The 18990-nt window shown below is 37.5% G+C and overlaps 1 protein-coding gene across 3 annotated transcripts in view; it reads right to left on the bottom strand.

The window, feature by feature from the left end:
- LOC149962262 (uncharacterized) overlaps nucleotides 1–18990 on the bottom strand; it is a 119415-nt gene that overhangs the window by 52988 nt on the left and 47437 nt on the right. For all 3 annotated transcript variants that reach the window (XM_090167599.1, XM_090167597.1, XM_090167598.1), the window contains 2 exons: nucleotides 13263–13464; nucleotides 12147–12283 (listed from right to left, as the gene is read on the bottom strand). In XM_090167599.1, the coding sequence (XP_090023725.1) occupies nucleotides 12147–12283; nucleotides 13263–13464 (339 nt within the window). The remainder of the gene's footprint in view (nucleotides 1–12146; nucleotides 12284–13262; nucleotides 13465–18990) is intronic.

Genomic DNA, 18990 nt, shown 5'->3' with positions numbered 1-18990 from the left:
GCCAAGGTATATTTTTGAGTGCATGCCGGGTAGAGTATTATGCCATCTAGTGAGTGAAAAATGAAATAGTTCCAGTTGAACGAAGGTCAAATTATCGAACGTATTATGGTCAAAGGCTTAACAGTCTTAGTTTGTGATGTTGTAAATTCTTTTGAATTTACATTACTTTTAATCAAATTACAAACCACCGATTTATCCTTCACTTTAGGCTTGTTAATTAGAAACATATTGCACTGGGTAAAAGCCTCCTTAATTGACATTTTGACGTTTTAATTTGAACTAAATTGATATCTGATATAATGGTAGCTGTAATTCTTTACACTGACTGAAAAAGGTACTTTTTAAGTATTTTTTTAGTCCATGTTTTTTTAAAGTTTCTCACGGCGGCCACCAGGGTGAGTATTCAAATCTGTACCACGGACCCGTAGAGGATTGCATTCCGCGGAGGGGGGGACTACAACCGAGTAAAGAGAGGGGGAGACGGGGAAAACGCCTTTAGTATAAGCGGGATAGGTCGCTGATAATTTCGGTTCATGTATTTCTGGTAATATATATAACGTTGATCTAAAATATCCTTGCAAAAACAGTTTTCCTTCCCCGTAACGAACAGTAGGAAAGGTCTATTTAAAAATATACATTGCGGAGCGCCTCGCTCGCTCATACTACGCCACTGAAAACAGTGCCCTACTAGTGCCCTACTCAAATTTTAAGGCTGGTTACGGCGCTGATTTTACCCCAAAAAGTTTCCAATTTACCCAAACTAGATGAAATTTACCTAAATATGGTCCAATTTTTTTTTTTTTAATTTTCGTAGGTACCCCTGTGAAACTGAGAAAATCCCATGCTTTTTTAAATGGAGATTTTGGTTTTAAGTGGTCAAAAATATTTTCGGTTGCCATGTTGCATATAGGTCTACCATGGACTAATTAATGTATACACAGGGACGGTCCGCATAGGAAATTTAGCGGCTAGCGATTGCTAAATGTGCCCTCGAGCGGCGATTGTGCGAAATAACGACAAACTGAGTCAAGGGGGATGGAAACGGGAGGAAAGGTTTAAGGGAACAAAAAAAAAGCAGTCGCCTTGCCGGCGATGTTGTAAGCTCCACGTGCGTTTGGTAAATGTATTCATTTATATTAACAATTAAATTGATTGATATTAATTTTTACATACATTCGAGACGTTATTCTCAATTTCTCCAGACAAAAAGAAGATTAAAAAAGTGGATTTAAGTGATTCCGATAATGGTAAATAAAGGATTTTTTTTGGACAAGGCTTAGAAAAAGATGAACAGGAAAGGTATAAAGAAATCTTTCGTGTGTTCTTTATGACAATACTTCGAATCACTTTTACACGAAGGGTAAACACACAGCTTTTTCCTCATAATTAATTTGTAAAACTACTTAAATAAATTAAAGCTCCTAAATCATACACCTTATTCAAATGAACGAAAAAAACGTTTGTTTTTCAAATCATAAGCAGACGCCAACATCGATAGACTCCAAGACTTGCAGATAGAGGGCAGCATCGTTTTTCCGTTTGATGACGTTTTGACTCGGCTAACTTTGCTTAAGGGGGGAGGAAAAGAGGGAACAGCATTAACAAGACTTAGTCGCCGATTTTATGAGAGAGTAGCGTTGTGCGGACCGTCCCTGTGTATACATTAATTAGTCCATGGGTCTACATTACGCCCGAATTTGAACAAAATTGGCAATAAACACCTCGGGTACTCCCCTTGTAAGTAAAATATACAACACCTTCTTGATAATATCCTTCGTACTACCATAGACCCCAAATATAGTCGAGATACTTTTATTTAAGTACTGTAATATTCATTGAAAGAAAATAAATGTAGAAATTTTGGTTTAATTAAAATGTTTTATTTAAGGTCTTCATCATTTAAGAATAAATTCTTAAATTTAGAGGTCGGGGACGGTTAATCCGCTGCCTACGTTAACATTATCCATGTTTAAATTGATTTTTTTGGGCAAAAAATGTAAACAAAGAAATTTACCGGTTAATATTTCGGAAAATGATTAAAAAACATGTATTACTCGTAAAATTTGAGCTTTTTATCGAAAAAAACGTCGTTTTTTAGATTAATTTTATAAAGTTATCAAAAAATTAATCGAATAATACAGAAATATAAATTACTTGATCAAAACATTTTACGAATAATTTTGAGAGCTTTATCTATAGAATAAAAGTTAATCATCCCCGACCTCTACTTAAATTAAACAATGAAATTTTGTTTTAAGAAACTTAAAAATGAATGATTTTTAATGGCCCTAAATCAGGTGACCGTGTTACAATGGGTAGGAGGGTGGTGGCAAGCCTTTCATGCCACGCGAGCCAACAGCTCCCTACACTCACTATTACCGGTAACCTCAACAAGTTTCTATGGAAAGGGGAAACTGAAGAACACGAGGGAAAACCCCTTAAACCAGTGGGGAGAGAACTTGCAAACTTAACGCGGAAGGAGTGGTTCCAAGTTTTCACCCAGTGCCACAAGCATTGGCTTTCAAAGGCGTTTGCAGGATGGGTGGGATCATGGCATGCAAACTGTTTAACCACCTTTTTAGTCCAAAAGCCACTTTTGCAACCCTTCCTCTTGAGGTTCAAGATAAATATGACGTTTTGCAACTCCTTGAAACCCAAAACCACTTTTAAATACAACTGTGAGAAGAGTTTTGGCGTTGCTGGCAACTAGGAGCAACAAACACAGCACTGCCCACACAAGGAGAACGCAACCCGTCAAAAGTCGTGCTTTTTCTCGCGTACATTTTTCATTGGTTAGATGCTTTAGCGCCTGCTGCCGTCGGAATTGGAAAATTCGGAAATTGTCTTCCCCATTTCCGTAAAACGTTCAGCGTAAAGGTTCGTCCAATGAAATTTGTACACAACAATGCGCTAGCGTGTTTAAAGGCTAGCTGCGTTCTCCTTGTGTTTGTTGCTCCTAGATGGTAATCCCCTTCACGCTCTAAGACACAGCCCAATCATCGTGGTATCTCATTGACGTCTTTCGAGGCGATTGAAGTTCACACCTGTGACCCTTTTCCTTCCCCCTTCTTGATCCATGGGGGTTTCAAATTTGAGCCCCGAAACACACCGACGCGATTAATGACGCGGGTCAAAATAATAAAAATAATTTCGAACTAAGCCCACCAAAATGAAAGTATTCCCAAAACTGTCCATTAAGAGCGTTTTATTCCAGTTGGGCTCGCGTTACAGAAAACATTACTGAGTAACCGAACGCCGTATCCGTCCTATTCTAATTCTTGCTCTGTGTTCTAATATATATCCTCCCCCCAAACATAAAATATAAAAAGGAACTTCTCAAGAAATCCGCATCGCCTCATTAGGATTTCTGGGAAATTTGGCCGCTCTGTTTCGATTAAATTCAAAGAACCCCTTTCCAACCGTTTCTCGAGTTACACGAACTAGTTCTCGTATATTATTTGGCCATACAATGAGAACAGAAAATCGCCCGGCGGCGGCGCGCCGCACCGATTTTCAAAAATCCTCGGCGGCGTTGAATTTTTTTCAGAGTGAAGAAGCGAAAGTTTCATCCCCTCTTTTGAAAATTTGGGAGGAAAAATTCCAAAATGTTTTTAATGGAAAAAAATAGTTACGTAGAAAATCTCCAAAACAAATTCGGCGGTAAGATCCAAATTTATCGGCGGCGGCGTCGCCGGCGCACTTAAAAGTTAATGACTCAGCGGCGGCGCTAGGCTCTAACCATGGGCAAACTGATCTAGCCATACATACAGGGTGTTTCAAAAGGTGATGCAAACATTTGAAGGAGTTGTAGGGGGTGAGTTGAGAAGTATGCCTGTTTTTTCCCATTTTCCTACGATGAGTTAAAAGAGAGCTTCAAAGTGTGGCCTACTAGCCCCTGGAAGTAGCCTGCCACAAGCGCAAAATCAAGCAGCAGGGAAATGCGAACATTAAGGTTTGGGTTCGTGTGATAGGTAAAAAAGGACTTTGTAAATAAATTGAGGTAAACAGTTTAAAAAAGTAAACTTAAACAGTATTTAAAGTCCCTGCTGCTTGGTTTCGCGCTTGTTGCAGCCTACTTCCGGGGGCTAGTAGGCCACACTTTGAATCTCTCTGGTGCTCTTTTAACTCATCGTAGGAAAATGGGGAAAAAACAGGCATACTTCTCAACTCTCCCCCTACAACTCCTTCAAATTTTTGCATCACATTTTGGAAAACCCTGTATATTTTTGCCATAAAATATCGTTTCTTCCAATTTCATTTGTTTTCCACTTCACTAGCTCTAATGAAACTTGCGCTCGTAACAAAATAAAAATATTTTAGTATTTCCATATTTTTATTCTATTTGTTTTATCTAAATACCTATGTTATATAAGTAACATAATTAAAATAATTTTGGTATTTAACCCAAACTATCACTCATCTGATTTTCATAGCTATTGCGTAATCAAGTTTTTGTTTAACGCAGAATCCCCTAATGTCTAAATATGCCAGAGGCAAAATTAACTTATTCCAAGGACGCTAATATTGTACTCAGTTCGGTTGCAAATCCAGTTACATAGTTTACATCCCTACGCCATCAATGACTCAGTTCCAAGTATATAAATATGCACCAAGAATAAATATGTAATTTGAGCTAGAATGAATCGTACAATGGCGCCATTTTGCTGGCGTAGATTTCTTAGTAATACGAGAGGGTTAACAGTTTCAATCGTCTGTCTGCTGATTTAATTTATTTTCAAATAATTAAGGACTTAGTTTCACGTTAAAATTCGTTAATTGTTTTGTTAAAAATTGTTCGAGTAGCTCAATAGACCATTCTATAAAATACTACTTATGTACTTATTTACTTTTGTGTACAGAGAGGCAGAAGGTTTGGCCCGAATTTCCATGAACCAGGGAGGCTCATAAAAGGATTATCTGGCAAACCTGCCAACCTATAGTTGTCTGGATAAATAGTGGATTTTTAATCAAATTCCTACCCATTTAACGGTTATAGTTTTATACAAACCATTATAAAAAGTTAATTAACTATATCTCATTAATTTTTTAAATAGTTCAGTTAAAGGCCGACTACATAGTTATTCGGTTTACTCTGTCTTTCACTGGAAGTAGGCTCGTTGCAAGACGTTGGTGCTATGCATGCAGCCAGCTACCAGTAAAAGACAGAGTAAACCAAATAACTATGTAGTCGGCCTTTAAGGACAAACTATATTTTGAAATATACTATCTTCACATATTAGCTATATTTTGAAAATCGGGTTTATGGGTGACGCTTCAGAAAGTACCAATAAAAAAAGGAATGAACATAAACAGAATTATTTAAACCAAAGATTAAATAAGTTTGCAAGTCCCACTGAAGTAGCGCTAAGTTGTCTTTGTGAAAGTGTTTGACTTGTTAAGCTAGGAATTTATAGAAAGGTCTATTAGAACGGGAGACCAAAATTTTCATTTTATTCAATACCGAAACTATTTGTAAAAGTGATCACCGCAAAGGCGTAATTTGATAAACTTTGCCAACTTCTTTTCGTAGATATTCCTGTCGTCATTTGATATTTGTTTTTAAATAACCCGGGTTTAAAATCGTATCTGGTTTTGTTTAGGGCCCATAACGATATTAATGTAAACATTTTGAAGCATAAATCTATGTTTCGTACGTTTTGTCGTTTCGACGAGCTGACCAACAAAATGGCTGCTTATTTATTAGCTACGCGCGAAATGGCTTGAATTATTGACTCCCCTCCCGGTTTCCATGCCTCTTAAGTGCAAACTATGTATTGTTACAATATGACTTATGCTATTGGAAAAGTCCAATTTTACTTTTAATTTAGCTCGACCAACAGATTTGCGTCAAAAATAGTTCAAAACAATTCTCGAATAGATGTCGTTAATAAATGGATTCAGATAATTGTTCTCAGAGAAACAAACATTTAGAGCGAATCCATTAGAGGGTTGATTCTTTTTGTATACTAGATGGCGTTTATTTAGTTAAGAAGAAAAATTCAGCATAAATAAAATCCTATTTTTAGCGGTTTTTGTATCATTTAAAATTTCAACGTTATTTTGAAATAGGCGTTTAATTAAACGGTGTTAGCCCTGTGAAAGGATAATAATAACCTAGGCATCACCTTAGGCATAGGTCATCTAACGACTTTCTATGCCTTTTAAAATCCCCTCTAACCAATGGGGAGATAGTTTGCAAACTCAACGCGGAAGTACAAACTAAGTTGACCAACTTGAGCTAAAATTTTAGTTCGGGAAATGAGCACTCAGTCTCACTCTAATTTAGTCATTTTTAGGAAATTATAGAAATGCAATTTGCCACGGTTAGTTTATTATTATTTATCCAGCTGAGTTTCTATTATATACCAAGTTGTCAATTTGGCCGGAATCAATACCTCTACTTGGAATGCTTATCGCGGTAGATTTTCGTCTCGATGTGGTTGACGACTTTTTTTACGTCACTATGTTAACAAACAACAACGTGAGAGGGGAGCGCACGCAAAAGGGATTTTTTATCTCGTAGGCGGGGCCAAAGCCGTCAGAGTGGTCTTACCTTACGCGATACGCCAGGATAAGCATTCCTAGTAGAAGTATTGATTCCCGTCGAAAATACAAAATATGTATTTATATCTATGTAACCCGCCTTGGATGACGTCAGTTTTAGAGGAAAAATAAGATTTGATTTATTTGTAAGGGTATGAGCATATTGGTACAGCGTTAGATATAAATACATAATTTTAGTAATAATATTAATTAATAAAATTACTTGGTAGATAATTGGGGTTTCTTTAATAGTTTCTACTGTTTTTTTAATCGTTAAAATAATTAGGGGTATTAAAAAAATTCAATTTGGGATACTTTTATTTTCAAAATTTTGGAAGTCACTTCTGCCTGGCAACCCTGTTGGCACGGTTGTTGCCTAAAATGAATCACTGTTGCGGCGGAGTCGCCAGCATTCAATCCTTTATTGAACCTAACAGCGAAGTTAAGAACTATCCGTATACTTGACTATCAGGCTTTTACCAGGCATTTCTTAAGCTTACAGCTAGACGTTTTTAGGCTTAGAAAATGCCTAGTGAAAGGCGGATACGAGGAACGTTTTCTCAATACGGGCGTATTAAGCTCTCTCTATTAAATGTTTACGATTGACTGGAGAAAATAATAGTAACGACTATAGATCCTTCCAGTCTGTTTATTTCGCCATCGACTACTTCAATCCGCCTTTCAAATCGAACGGACCGATTTACTACCTCCTCTTAGATTGCGTACTGTCAATTACGAGTTACGAAAATTCCTTACATCCTGATAAATGTTTTCGAATGGATGGATAAAATAATAGTAACGACTAGTATTTGGTTAGCGACTACTTTAATACGCCTAGCAACCTCTACGGATCGAATTTCCACCCTTCGTTGGACTCAGTACTGCCTATTTATAGAATTAATCCTAACTAGCTTCGAGAGGCACTGACTACTTTAATCCGCTTTATAAATCTTACGATAAAATTTACTCTCTACGCGCATAACCCTAGTGACAAGTTTAACACGGATTTCGCTCTTCGTTACTTGGTACTAATAAGTCGTTAGGAAGCGGCCTTCCTATCGCGTTGTTGCAGTGTCAGGTTACTCTTAGTATATTGACTTATTTTTTTGGTGTTTTACGGTTAGCCGCTAGTTGGCGTTATACCGGGGAGTGGGTACGGTAAGCGCCTGTGTAGACATAGTGCCGGTGTTTCGTGTTGAGCGGGTGACTGTTGTTTATGGATGAACGAATAGAAATAATGACGTTAAATACATATTGTTTCAACGGAGTTTCAGCTGTTTTTATAACAAGCCTTGCTTTTAAATTTTTGCTAACCTAACAAATAACAGTTGCGTTATCTGAACAGAGTTAAAAATTATGATAGATCTGATATCAGATTATACGCATTTACGTTCAGATTTTATCAAATCAGTTGATAAGCGTTCAAATGGAACACAGTTTAAACCCGAAACTAATCTGAATTCATTTTAAAATAACAGATCTGAGGTGAGCGGATTTTCAGATGCTTCATCGGTTACTTGGGATTATTATTCGAAATCAGATTCAGATTGCCGAGCGAAGGGAATCTAAAATTAAACTTGATCAGATATCTGAAAATTATGACCCTAATAAACTGATCACAAAGCCATTTGAAGCATATAGTCAAATATTATTATTATTATTATTGTAATTTTTATTACTATTAATTAATAATAATAATATTAAATAAAACAGGTGCAAATTTAAGTGTATTTTTTTACTTTTAATCTAATAATAATATTGTTATTATTATCATAAGTCTATAATATTATTCCATAAGTTTGTCACTTTAGGGAATATTTTACTGAGAGCTAGTAACGGAGTGACGTCATCACAAGAAGAAAATCTCCCCCTAGCGAGGCGCTATCAAAGTCTACGTGTGACGCGTTAGCGAGCGGACGCAAAACGGCGACGAAGCCCGTAATGCAGTCTGTCTTGTGAAAACTTTTGCATGTGAAGAATAGGAAGAAGCCCGTAATGCAGTCTGTCTTGTAAATAGCCCCCAGTAAAACGTTTACACGTGAAGAATAGGAAGTGTCACACTTATTTTCCCAATATTATACACTTATGTTATTATTAATAATAATAATATTGTTTACGATATATAAAGTCAGTAAATTCTTTGGCCTTTTTTAAATTAACCCCTGTAAAGTATATTGTCACTATCGAATTATTCGTAAAATTAATTAATTTTATTATCGGACATTACCTACATTCCAAAACAGCATATCCATTTCATGAAGTATATAAATTCTTCTTTAATGATTAATCAATTAACAATTTCCTCAAAACAAATCAATAAATGACTTAAAATAGCTTCCATGGCAACCATTCTTTCTATTTCGGATCAAATACGCGAAATCAATCAATATCGAACCAACCCAACCTGACACCGTTATCCAAATCGCGAGCCGAACAAACCAGCGATCGACACCGCAACCAAGTAACCGCGTCAATTTCTATAACAATTTGAAAGAAAAATCCGCTAATAAAGAAACTAATAATTTCCCTAACACAAAGAAAACATCTCAGCTGAAAAGAAACACCACCAATCTCAGTTGTCCCTACTCCCGCTTATGAAATATAGGAAATACCGCTACGTTACGCTATGCAAAATAACGTTGTTCATTTTTACCCTAACCTCCTAAAGTTACTTGTACACAAAGGTAATACAATCGCGTATTCGTCACGTATACTTTACGCGGTGCAAAGCGACGTGGTGGTCGAAAATCAGTGGCGTGTGAAAACGTAATTTAGCAAACTACCTTATAGCACTTAAAACGGGACGGGGGGGGGGGATATTGTAAAATATCACTTTCAACAATAGAGTTTTCGGGCATGGTGATTGTCGTCTAGAATAATGGCTCGAAACCTTTTACGGGGAACGTAGTGAAGTTGAACGCGTGGGGGAAGTGTGTGAAAAGGGGGCGTGGCGTAACGGAAAAGGGCGGGCCCCCACTCTCACTCGAAACACGAGCCCCTCTTTCTCACTCGGGAGAAATTTTATATTTAGCCACTGGTCGAGACGGAGAATGGGCCTTTCTGAACCGCTGTTATTAAAAGGGATACTTTTTCGCCTTGCGCCTCACTTTTTATTGAGCGGACGCAGAGTATGGAATTGGGTACGGTGTTTATGTCGTTGTAGCTATCTAGTACAGCGGTTCCTAAAAGGTGTTCCATGGAACCCTGAGGTTAATAATAAAAATCAGCTAGGATAATACCCAATGCCTAATTCTTAAAACTGAAAATCGTCTCGACATTCTTGGTTCTATAAAATTAAATGAATCAAAAGTATAAATTTAACACGTTGCTCTTACGTCAGAAGACAGAGCTTTGTTAATCAGCTAGGCTAATACCCAAGGCACCACCTTAGGCCGTAGTCATCAAGTGACTTTTAAAGCCATTAATTCAGGTGGTCGGGTTACAATCCGTAGGAGGGTGTTGGCCAGCCCTTCCTGCCTCGCGAGCCAACAGCTACCTACACTCGCTATTACCGTTAACCTCTACAAGTTTTTATGGAAGGGGAAACCCAAGAGATCGGGGGAAACCCCTTAAACCAGGGGTGGAGAGAACTTGCAAACTCAAACGCGGAAGGAGTTGTTCCGAGTTTTCAGCCAGTGGTTCCGCGGAAGGGTCACAGGGGTTCCGTGGAAGGGTCACAGGGGTTCCGTGGAAGGGTCACAGGGGTTCCGTGGAAGGGTCACAGGGGTTTCGTGGAAGGGTCACAGGGGTTTCGTGGAAGGGTCACAGGGGTTCCGAGAATTGACAGCGCGGCCATCTTGGTTTGTGTCAAGAATCTTTTAAGATAAGTAAAAAAATAAGTTGGGGTGCCACCAGAATTAGGTGGATAATTTAGGGTTCCATAGAAAAAACAAATTGGGAACCGCTGATTTAGAAATCTCTGGATAAAGTAGAACAATGGTAATAGGATTGAGATTTTTGGGTATCCCCCCAGTCTTAGTATTAATAAATATAGTGGTCTTGAACCTTTTTTTAGAAGAATAGTTTTGTTAAGTTAACTAATATTATACTTATATAAAAGATTTGATAAAATTGCTAGCGTGATTGCGTAAACTAGGAAATAAATTCAAAATAATTTTAAGCTTAGCTCGAGGGCCACAAGATTTTTTTGTGGATGTTTGATTAAACCCACTTACGGTTCCAAAAACTAGGGATATTACAATATAAAATAAAATATTTTTTCTTGTTATTAAAGTAATTAATAGCAAGGGGGTTGATTTTGGTCAAGTTAGGATTATGAATATGCTTAGCCAATCTACTAAAAAGTAGGCAAGTGTTTCTAAAAAATACGGGAGGTCATGTGACAATTTTTTGTCTACTTCACTACGCTGTAGCTCTTAATTATTAAAACAAATACTTCGTTATATTGTTTAATTAAATTAAAACTAATTTAGTAAAGTGTTGAAGTTTCCGGTCACAAATTACCCTATATTACTGAATATGATAATAAAAATATTTGACGTAACACGCGAGTGACCCCTAACCCCCCTGCTGTAATATTGAGCCACTCTTGTACAAGGTGCGAAACCTTCTTTTGACTCGACCAGCTTGTTTCGATTTTTTTTTCCTTTTTGTTCCCGCGCGGCTTATTTTTAGTTTGGCTTGAAATTAGCCTCACTTAATATATTTTCTTTTGTGGAGGTTATGAGTGGAACCCTTGCTTCTTCGCGGTTTTTTAATCTCCACAAGGCGGCGCTGTATTAAAGACAGTCTGCTTTTCATGGTTTTTCAGTTTGAGAAAAACTTCAAACTTTCCTTTTAAAATATTACCTTTTTTTAGGGTAAGTTTGGAAACGTTTCTTTAGGAATTTGCGACGGTTGGTAAAAGGGTTTTTCACTTTTTAGTTTTTTTTTTGGAACTTTTACGTAATGTTGTTGTTCTTTTTTTTTTGCTATTTTGGGTTTAATTGTTTTATTTTTAGAAAAAGCGGGGCTTGATTTCGGAAATCAGTGGGTGAAAAATTCTATTATCCCGCTATCTCGGAAAGACTTAATGTCTGTTACGTTGTCTTCCCTTAAAGGAAGCATACACTGCCCAATTTATAGTGAAATTTAACATATCCGCCACCAGGTTTAGCAGAAGCTAGGGGTGATTGGCGCTAGTTACGTTAATAAACAAATTGAGGAGCGTGTTAGCAGACTAGCCGAGCCCTAAATCAGCTACCGACTTTTAATGTCTTTTAAATCAGGTGGCCGTGTTACAAGTTACAACGCGAATGAGGGTGGTGGCAAGCCCTTCAAGCCCTTCAAGCCACGCGAGCCAACAGCTCCCTACACTCACTATTACCGCTAACTTCAACAATTGGAAGGAAACTGAAGAACTCGGGAAGGAAACGCGGAAGTAGTGGTTCCGAGCTTTGACTCAGGGCCACAAGCTGGGATTGAACCCGGCGCTAAGCCTTTTCATCCACTGACTTTACGAATCGACTTGTTGAACCACTACCACTTTTTGGATATGCCTGCGAGCTTTCTGACCACATGTTTGATTGTCGTCTGTTGTGCATTTTTGCCAAGAGAGGGCACTGATTTCGGTTGCATTAAGTGAAAGTAATTGTTTGACTCACCTCGTCTTTTCCTCCCCGCGAGTACCGAGTCGAGCCAACTGCGAAGGGTCCCGGGTTCGAATCCAAGTGTTGCTTTCCGACCATGCTTCCGAAGAAAGTGTCTTTCCTGCCTCGGTCGCCTCCGATTTTGAGCACACCTGTGGAAGAATTTCACCAAAGCAATAAACTCGATTTATTCTTTATAATGCCACTGGAAAATCCTACAACGAACAATTTAAATTCTAAGTTATCCTACAGGGAACAATTTCAATCTTACGTTATCCTACAGGGAACAATTTTATCCTAAATTATCCTACAGGGAACCATTTGGGGCATAAATTATCCTACAGGGAACAATTACAGGGCTCGTACGAAACTTTCTGATCTAAAATCTCTGACTTTTCCAGGTTATCCCTGACCAACTTTTGCCAATATTCCTGACCTTTTTGGTTACATTTTTGGACATTTGTTTTATTATTTTAGGTCAAAAATTCTTAGTGAAGGTGTGGTTTGCTTAACTAACTAAAATCCCTGACTTATCCCTGACTTTCTACGAAATTATTTAAATCCCTGACTTATCCCTGACATTTTTTCTCCATTTTACAGATAAATAAATTATCCTGCAGGGATCAATTTCGGAGCTTAATTATGCTACATGGAACAATATCAGACCTAAATTATTCTATATAGGATCAATTTCGGACCTTAATTATGCTACATGGAACAATATCAGACCTAAATAATTCTATAGGGAACATTTAAAGACCCAATTTATCCTACAGGGAATAATTTCAACCCTAGATTATCCGACATGGAACAATGTCAGCCCTACATTATCGGGTTTGAAACTATCTGGTTTACATGTTGAGCCTTATCAACTAATCCAGGAATCGATACCTCTACTAGGAATGCTGATCGTGGCAGATTTTCGTTTAGATGTGGCTGACGGTTTTTTTGACGTCACTATGTTAACTTAACAAACAACAACGTGAGAGGGGAGCGCGCGCAGAGGGGTTTTTTTCTCTCGTATTCGTGGCCAAACCCACCAGAGTGGTCTTACCATACGCGATACGCCAGGATAAGCATTCCAAGTAGAGGTATGGACTAATCGAATCCCAATGACAAACGAGAACTGACCGTGTTCTTGGTTTATCCCGTGTCCGGTTGCTTGACCCTCGTCCATCGGTCCGAATTGGCCGAAGACGCCGACCCCGTCTCCAGGCAAGAGCATCTTGGCGGCCGCCTGGTGGGGGGAGGCGCTCTTGAAGCCCCCTCCTGATCCGTAATCGCTTGTCCTCCGCCCGGAGAACGGAGGACTGCTCTTGTAACCGCGACCAGCCTGCAAATTGAACGGAATCTGTTACCCTGATGCTCGCCTATTAGATTGACTTTGTTCTTGGTTCGAGGAATCTGATTCGGCTGACCCGGGACGATGATATTATTCAATGAAGGCAATTAGATTTAATTTAATCGATTAATTTATTCCATTTGGAACGATAAGTGCTTGCAATTTTCTCGTGTTTGACGGAATAAAATAAATCTTAAAGGCCTAGGATTTCTTCTGCCAGTTTTCCTTTAAGTTTTCTTCCCGCCGCGCAAATATCCTGGTGGTAGACCAACCGCAGAAGACGTTGGCCTACCACCAGGATATTTGCGCGGCGGGAAGAAAACTTAAAGGAAAACTGGCAGAAGAAATCCTAGGCCTTTAAAGGGAAATGCACCACTCATTTATAATGTTAACGGAAACGCGTTTATTAAAGGGATTATGAGCCAAATCAAGAAATCGTCTGCTAACACTTGGTTATTAACGTAAATAGCGCCATTCACCCCTAAAATATGTTACACCTGGTGGCGCAATTTTGAAACTCGTTGATCCACCTTAAATATTTGTATTCTTTTTTTTTATGTTCTGTGTTAAAGTTTTATTTATAAATGTATATGCAAGAAGACTTGAGCCGTTAATATCATTTTTTGTAAACCTTCAAAATAATTAAAAATTCTGATTCTGATTCCCATCGAAAAAGATAAATTGTTTAATTTAAATTTCTCACGTTTCGAAAATTTATAGATAGTATCTGTTTTGGTATATCCGTCGTAGATGGCGCTACCGAGGGGCAGGTCACTTCCATTTTGGGTGCGTCTTAATCATAGTAAAATGATTAAATCAGGGTAATCAAGATTAAAAAATCTAATCAAGATTAAAAAATCTAATCAAGATTAGAAAATCTAATCACGATTTAAACGAGATTTAATCTTTCTAATCACGATCTAATCTTTTTAATCAGGATTTAATCATTTAAACGAGATTTAATCATTCTAATCATGATCTAATCTTTTTAATTATATTTAATCATTTTAATTAGATTTAATAATTTTAATTAGATTTAATCATTTTAATAAAATTTAATCATTTTAATTAGATTTAATCATTTTAATTAGATTTAATCATTTTAATTAGATTTAATCATTTTAATCACGATTTAATCAATATAATCGGTCGAATAGAGAATTTATTATTAAAATCAAAACTAAAGTACGATTTAATCATTCTAATCACGATAAAATTTTTTAATCAGGATTTAATCATTTTAAACAGATTTAATCATTTTAATCAGATTTAATCATTTAATCATGATTAAATCAGATTTAAACATTCTAATCATGATTAAACGTGATTTGATCAACTTAATCGTGATTAAATTGAATTTAATTAAAATAATCACGATTAAATCGGATTTAATCTTTTGAGGGGTGCGTCGTTAATCAAGGAAGTGACCTGCCCCTCAGGCGCTACAGTAAAGATTGTAGTGTTGCCTATATTATGAAGGCTTGGAATAGTAATTTGTACGCTCTATTAAACCGATCCCACGCTGTCATGGCACCATGTCTAAATTCGTTACTGAGCTAAATGGATAGTGATAGTTGAATTATAAAATGCCGTCTGCTACGAAAGGAATTTATAGTAGGTGGAATTTCTAAGTATATTTCTACCAATCTAAGCAGTGGGATTATTATTATTATTATTATTTATTTAAGTATAAGTGGTATTTTGATATTTGATAGAGTTTTAATATTGCCTAAGCCTTTTCTGAGAATGTAATTAATCAGCGGGTGGGATTTCCCAGCTAGGCTAATGTTATCTCGATGTTGGATAATATTAAAAAGTATATTTCTACAGCATGCACCTTAAGCGGTTGATTTCTACAGCATGTACCTAAACAGGCAGATCCCCTCAGCACGGGCCTAAACCAGGCGATTTCTAAATGGATTTCAGGTTGTTTTTCTGGACATAACGGATTAAGTGTATTTCTAAGGGTTTTCTTGAGCCCGGAAAACAGATTATTACGCTAGGCGGCGTTTGGATCAGGTCTAATATTTTTTTGATCTAGCTAATTAACCCGCATTCGGACTAATAGGAATAATACGTGCTCTTGGCCTCGTTGTCATAGTGAGCGCGCGCCGGGGAGCCGTACCGAGGCTTAGCGTAATTTGTTTTTAAGCCGTGCACGGGCGGATTAAGCGGCTGGCGGACTTGGTAGACGTATAATATAACTATTCGCGTTTAAGTACAATAAGCTTTAACGTGTCCCTTCGCAGGTTCCCGTTGTATTCCAAGAAATAGTTATATGATTTCATGGGGAAAATATGCTTTATCAATAGGTAAATATGCCTACTGGTTGTAATTTTAAATTTTACACTTTTAAGCGAAGCTCGCCCCATAGCGGCCCGCTCAATCAGCCCAAAATAGTGAGTTCCATTTGTGGCCGCTACGTAGGCTGTAGCGCTATAATCTGACCCCTCTTTAACATTGAATCCTACGGAGATATGTTGGTTTTTTACAGTGGCGTAGCCAGGCGGGGGGTATTGGGGGCACCTGCCCCCCCCCCCCCGAAACGTATGGTCGTACGTACAAATATTTTTATTTTTTACTTTTTTTCAATGGTGTGACCCCCCCCCCACCCGAAACAAAATCCTGGCTACGCCCCTAGTTTTTTATTCATTATGAAAAAGATTGAGAATTAATCGGCATTTTCAAGGAAGTGAAAGGTAAATCAACTCTTTTTATACGTTATAATCACTTTTTAAAAATGTTTACTTTTGTTTTTCCCGCCGAAAATAATATTTTAAAATCCAAGATGTCAGCGGCTCTCTCTACTCAAGGTTCCTAGAAAAAATTCTCGCTACTGAGTCAGCCGTTACAGTTGACAAATGACAACACGTCGATGAAAAGAGACTGCTTGAATAATCACAATTTACGCTTGTAGCCAATAGCAAATATTTTAATAACTGAGAAATTGAAAGTAAGTTATTATTTAAATATTGACAATCCATAATATGGAGAAGTTTAAACAAAGTTATTATTTACATATTTCCAGAAATGACTGCCGTAAAAGTTGTATTGAACGTTTCACATTTTGAGAAACTTTCTCGATTGCGGATTAAAAGTAAGTTCTTTAAGTTTCTCGTAACAAGCTGAAATTATCCGTGATATATTATCAACTAAAGGTGGCAGATAAATTTTGCAGAAGTTGAAGCATGAGTGTCATTGAAATCACACTGTAAAAGAGAACATTTAGTCTTTTAGAATTTAGACCGTTTCGGGAATAGGTAATATTGAATTTTGTTCCAAGTTCCAGGAGTTTCTCGTAAATATGGAATCGCTCCCTCTATGAATTTCAAAACAATTGAGATAATCATGACAAACTTCTGCTTTGGGTATTTTAAACCACCTCTGTCTGATAGTTTAACTAAGGAGTGGAGAAAATTAAGTCCCAATTCGAAATTTGATTCGTTTAATCAATAAATCCAATATTATTTGTTTGAATTTGGTTACTTGAATTTTAAGAGGCAAGAAAATTACTAAACATTATTTAGATTTTTGAGGGGCTACCATAGATATAAGAAATGTATATAAAGGTCTAGATAAATTTCGGGGCGTCTAAGCCTAACATAAAATACGGAATTGACACCTAGCAGACACCGAGGAAGGCACGTGACCAAGAGCGCGAGCTCTCTTAGCATTTTAGTACTAAGCGCTTGACCTTTCCGCAGGCCGTAGTCTTAAGACACTATCTTTTGGTGTCTTTTAGTATAGTTTTTAAGCAGGAGTCAATGGCTCTCGCGACGATAGCACGAGCTTTCTTACCGATAGATAGCGCCTTATAAGGATAGCCTGCAGAAACATTGAGTTGGGAATATTAATCTAGAGATCCAATCAAATCTGCTCCCCGCGAAACAAGTTTTTGAAAAATACGAATGTGCCGTCTGCTCTAAAATGACGATCAAACGTTATCATATAACCCGTGGCGCCATCCATTATTTTGAAGAAAAAAAATCTTTTTGCTTGAAAACGCGTCTTATTTGAAGGAACCATTGAGAGATAGACGGCGCCACGGGTAGAATGATAACGTTTTCTCGTTATTTGGGCAGCCTTGGAAATAAGGTATTTTATTTAACTGGTCCGTATGACCAGTGACCCCTTAGATAATGAATTATTAAACTGGTCATTATGACCAGTGTCCCCCTAGCTTATGAATTATTAAACTGGTCTCATATAAAATGTTCTAATGTCATTTTATAAGCCTAAAAAAACCTATACATGTTTAGAAGTTAGATTATGTTGGTAACATTAATTTTAAACGTATTCAAAATAGTTAACTTTATTTTATGAGTATCACAATATCTCATATAAGACTACTGCCATAGCCTAGAAGACCCTCGTAATTTAAAGTATTCTCTCTCTCTACTCGAGGCCCCGGTCCGTTACCGCGTAGCCTAACGTAATCCGGGGAAAGCTAGACATGAGGTTTTCAAGTTTGAGGCTTTGAGGCCAGAGGGGGCTTCGACAGTTTGACTCATTCGAGGGATGCGAGCGAGGTACTCTGCAATGCCTCAACGTGCGACGGTAGTACGCGATACATAGAAATCCAGTGAATAGGAAAATCAAAATTGATAGAAACTTTGAATTAATAAACTAGTCATCTCCTATTATTTGATATTATTTCGAATTAATAAACTGGACACGGTGACCAGTGACCCCCCAAATTCTGAATAAATAAACTGGTCTGAGCAATTAATAAACTGGTCTTTGACCACCTGACCACCGTTATTTCCAAGGCTGTATTTGGGACGCCGATGGGAGCAGACGACAGTATTCTTATTTTTAAAAACTTGTTTCGCGAAATACTAAAATACGACGTTTTGATTGGACCTCTAGATTAATATTCCCAACTCAATGTGCAGAAATTACGCGTTTCTGCTAGCTGTCACCTCCGTATTCACTCCCTTTGAAATATTTTATCTAGACCTTTATATACGTTTCCTATATCTATGGGGGCTACTATGAGATTTTTAGGGTGGACTAATTTTTAATTTCATGTCACTATATCCCACCCCCAAGGGCCTAGAGACTCCAGTGTATTTATATCCAAATTGTTTACAGGTTCTTTGAAAATGTCAAGCCCCACAATTGTCATTTAAAGATGAATTCTGTACCTTTACGATAATCTGTGTCACTTAAGTGTAAACTGCATACTACACTCGATGCTGATGTGTCATTTATTTTGTAATTATCACGAGATATGATTTTCAGCCATCTTTCTCGCAGAGTTTCATCACTTTTTTAGATTTACAATTGGGACTTGGCAGTGCTACGTCACAGTTTTTTTTCAATAGTTTTTATCGTGGGGAGAAAAATATGACCACAATGGCGGCCATGGCCAAAGCTAGGTAGTTCCAAGTCTCTATAAGCACGGCCAACTTTGATCACGCGCTGTTCGCGCTACTACGGCCAACACATTCGTCGAAATTCCGCGAGCAAGGATTTTCCCCCTATAAACTGTACTATAATGTGTAGGAGTTCAGC

Source organism: Leiobunum rupestre, chromosome 1, assembly GCF_980474605.1.
Source record: "Leiobunum rupestre chromosome 1, qqLeiRupe1.1.hap1, whole genome shotgun sequence".
Taxonomy (NCBI): Eukaryota; Metazoa; Arthropoda; class Arachnida; order Opiliones; family Sclerosomatidae; genus Leiobunum; species Leiobunum rupestre.
Note: the sequence above shows the minus strand (reverse complement) of the source record. Positions and strands in the feature narration are given on the sequence as shown.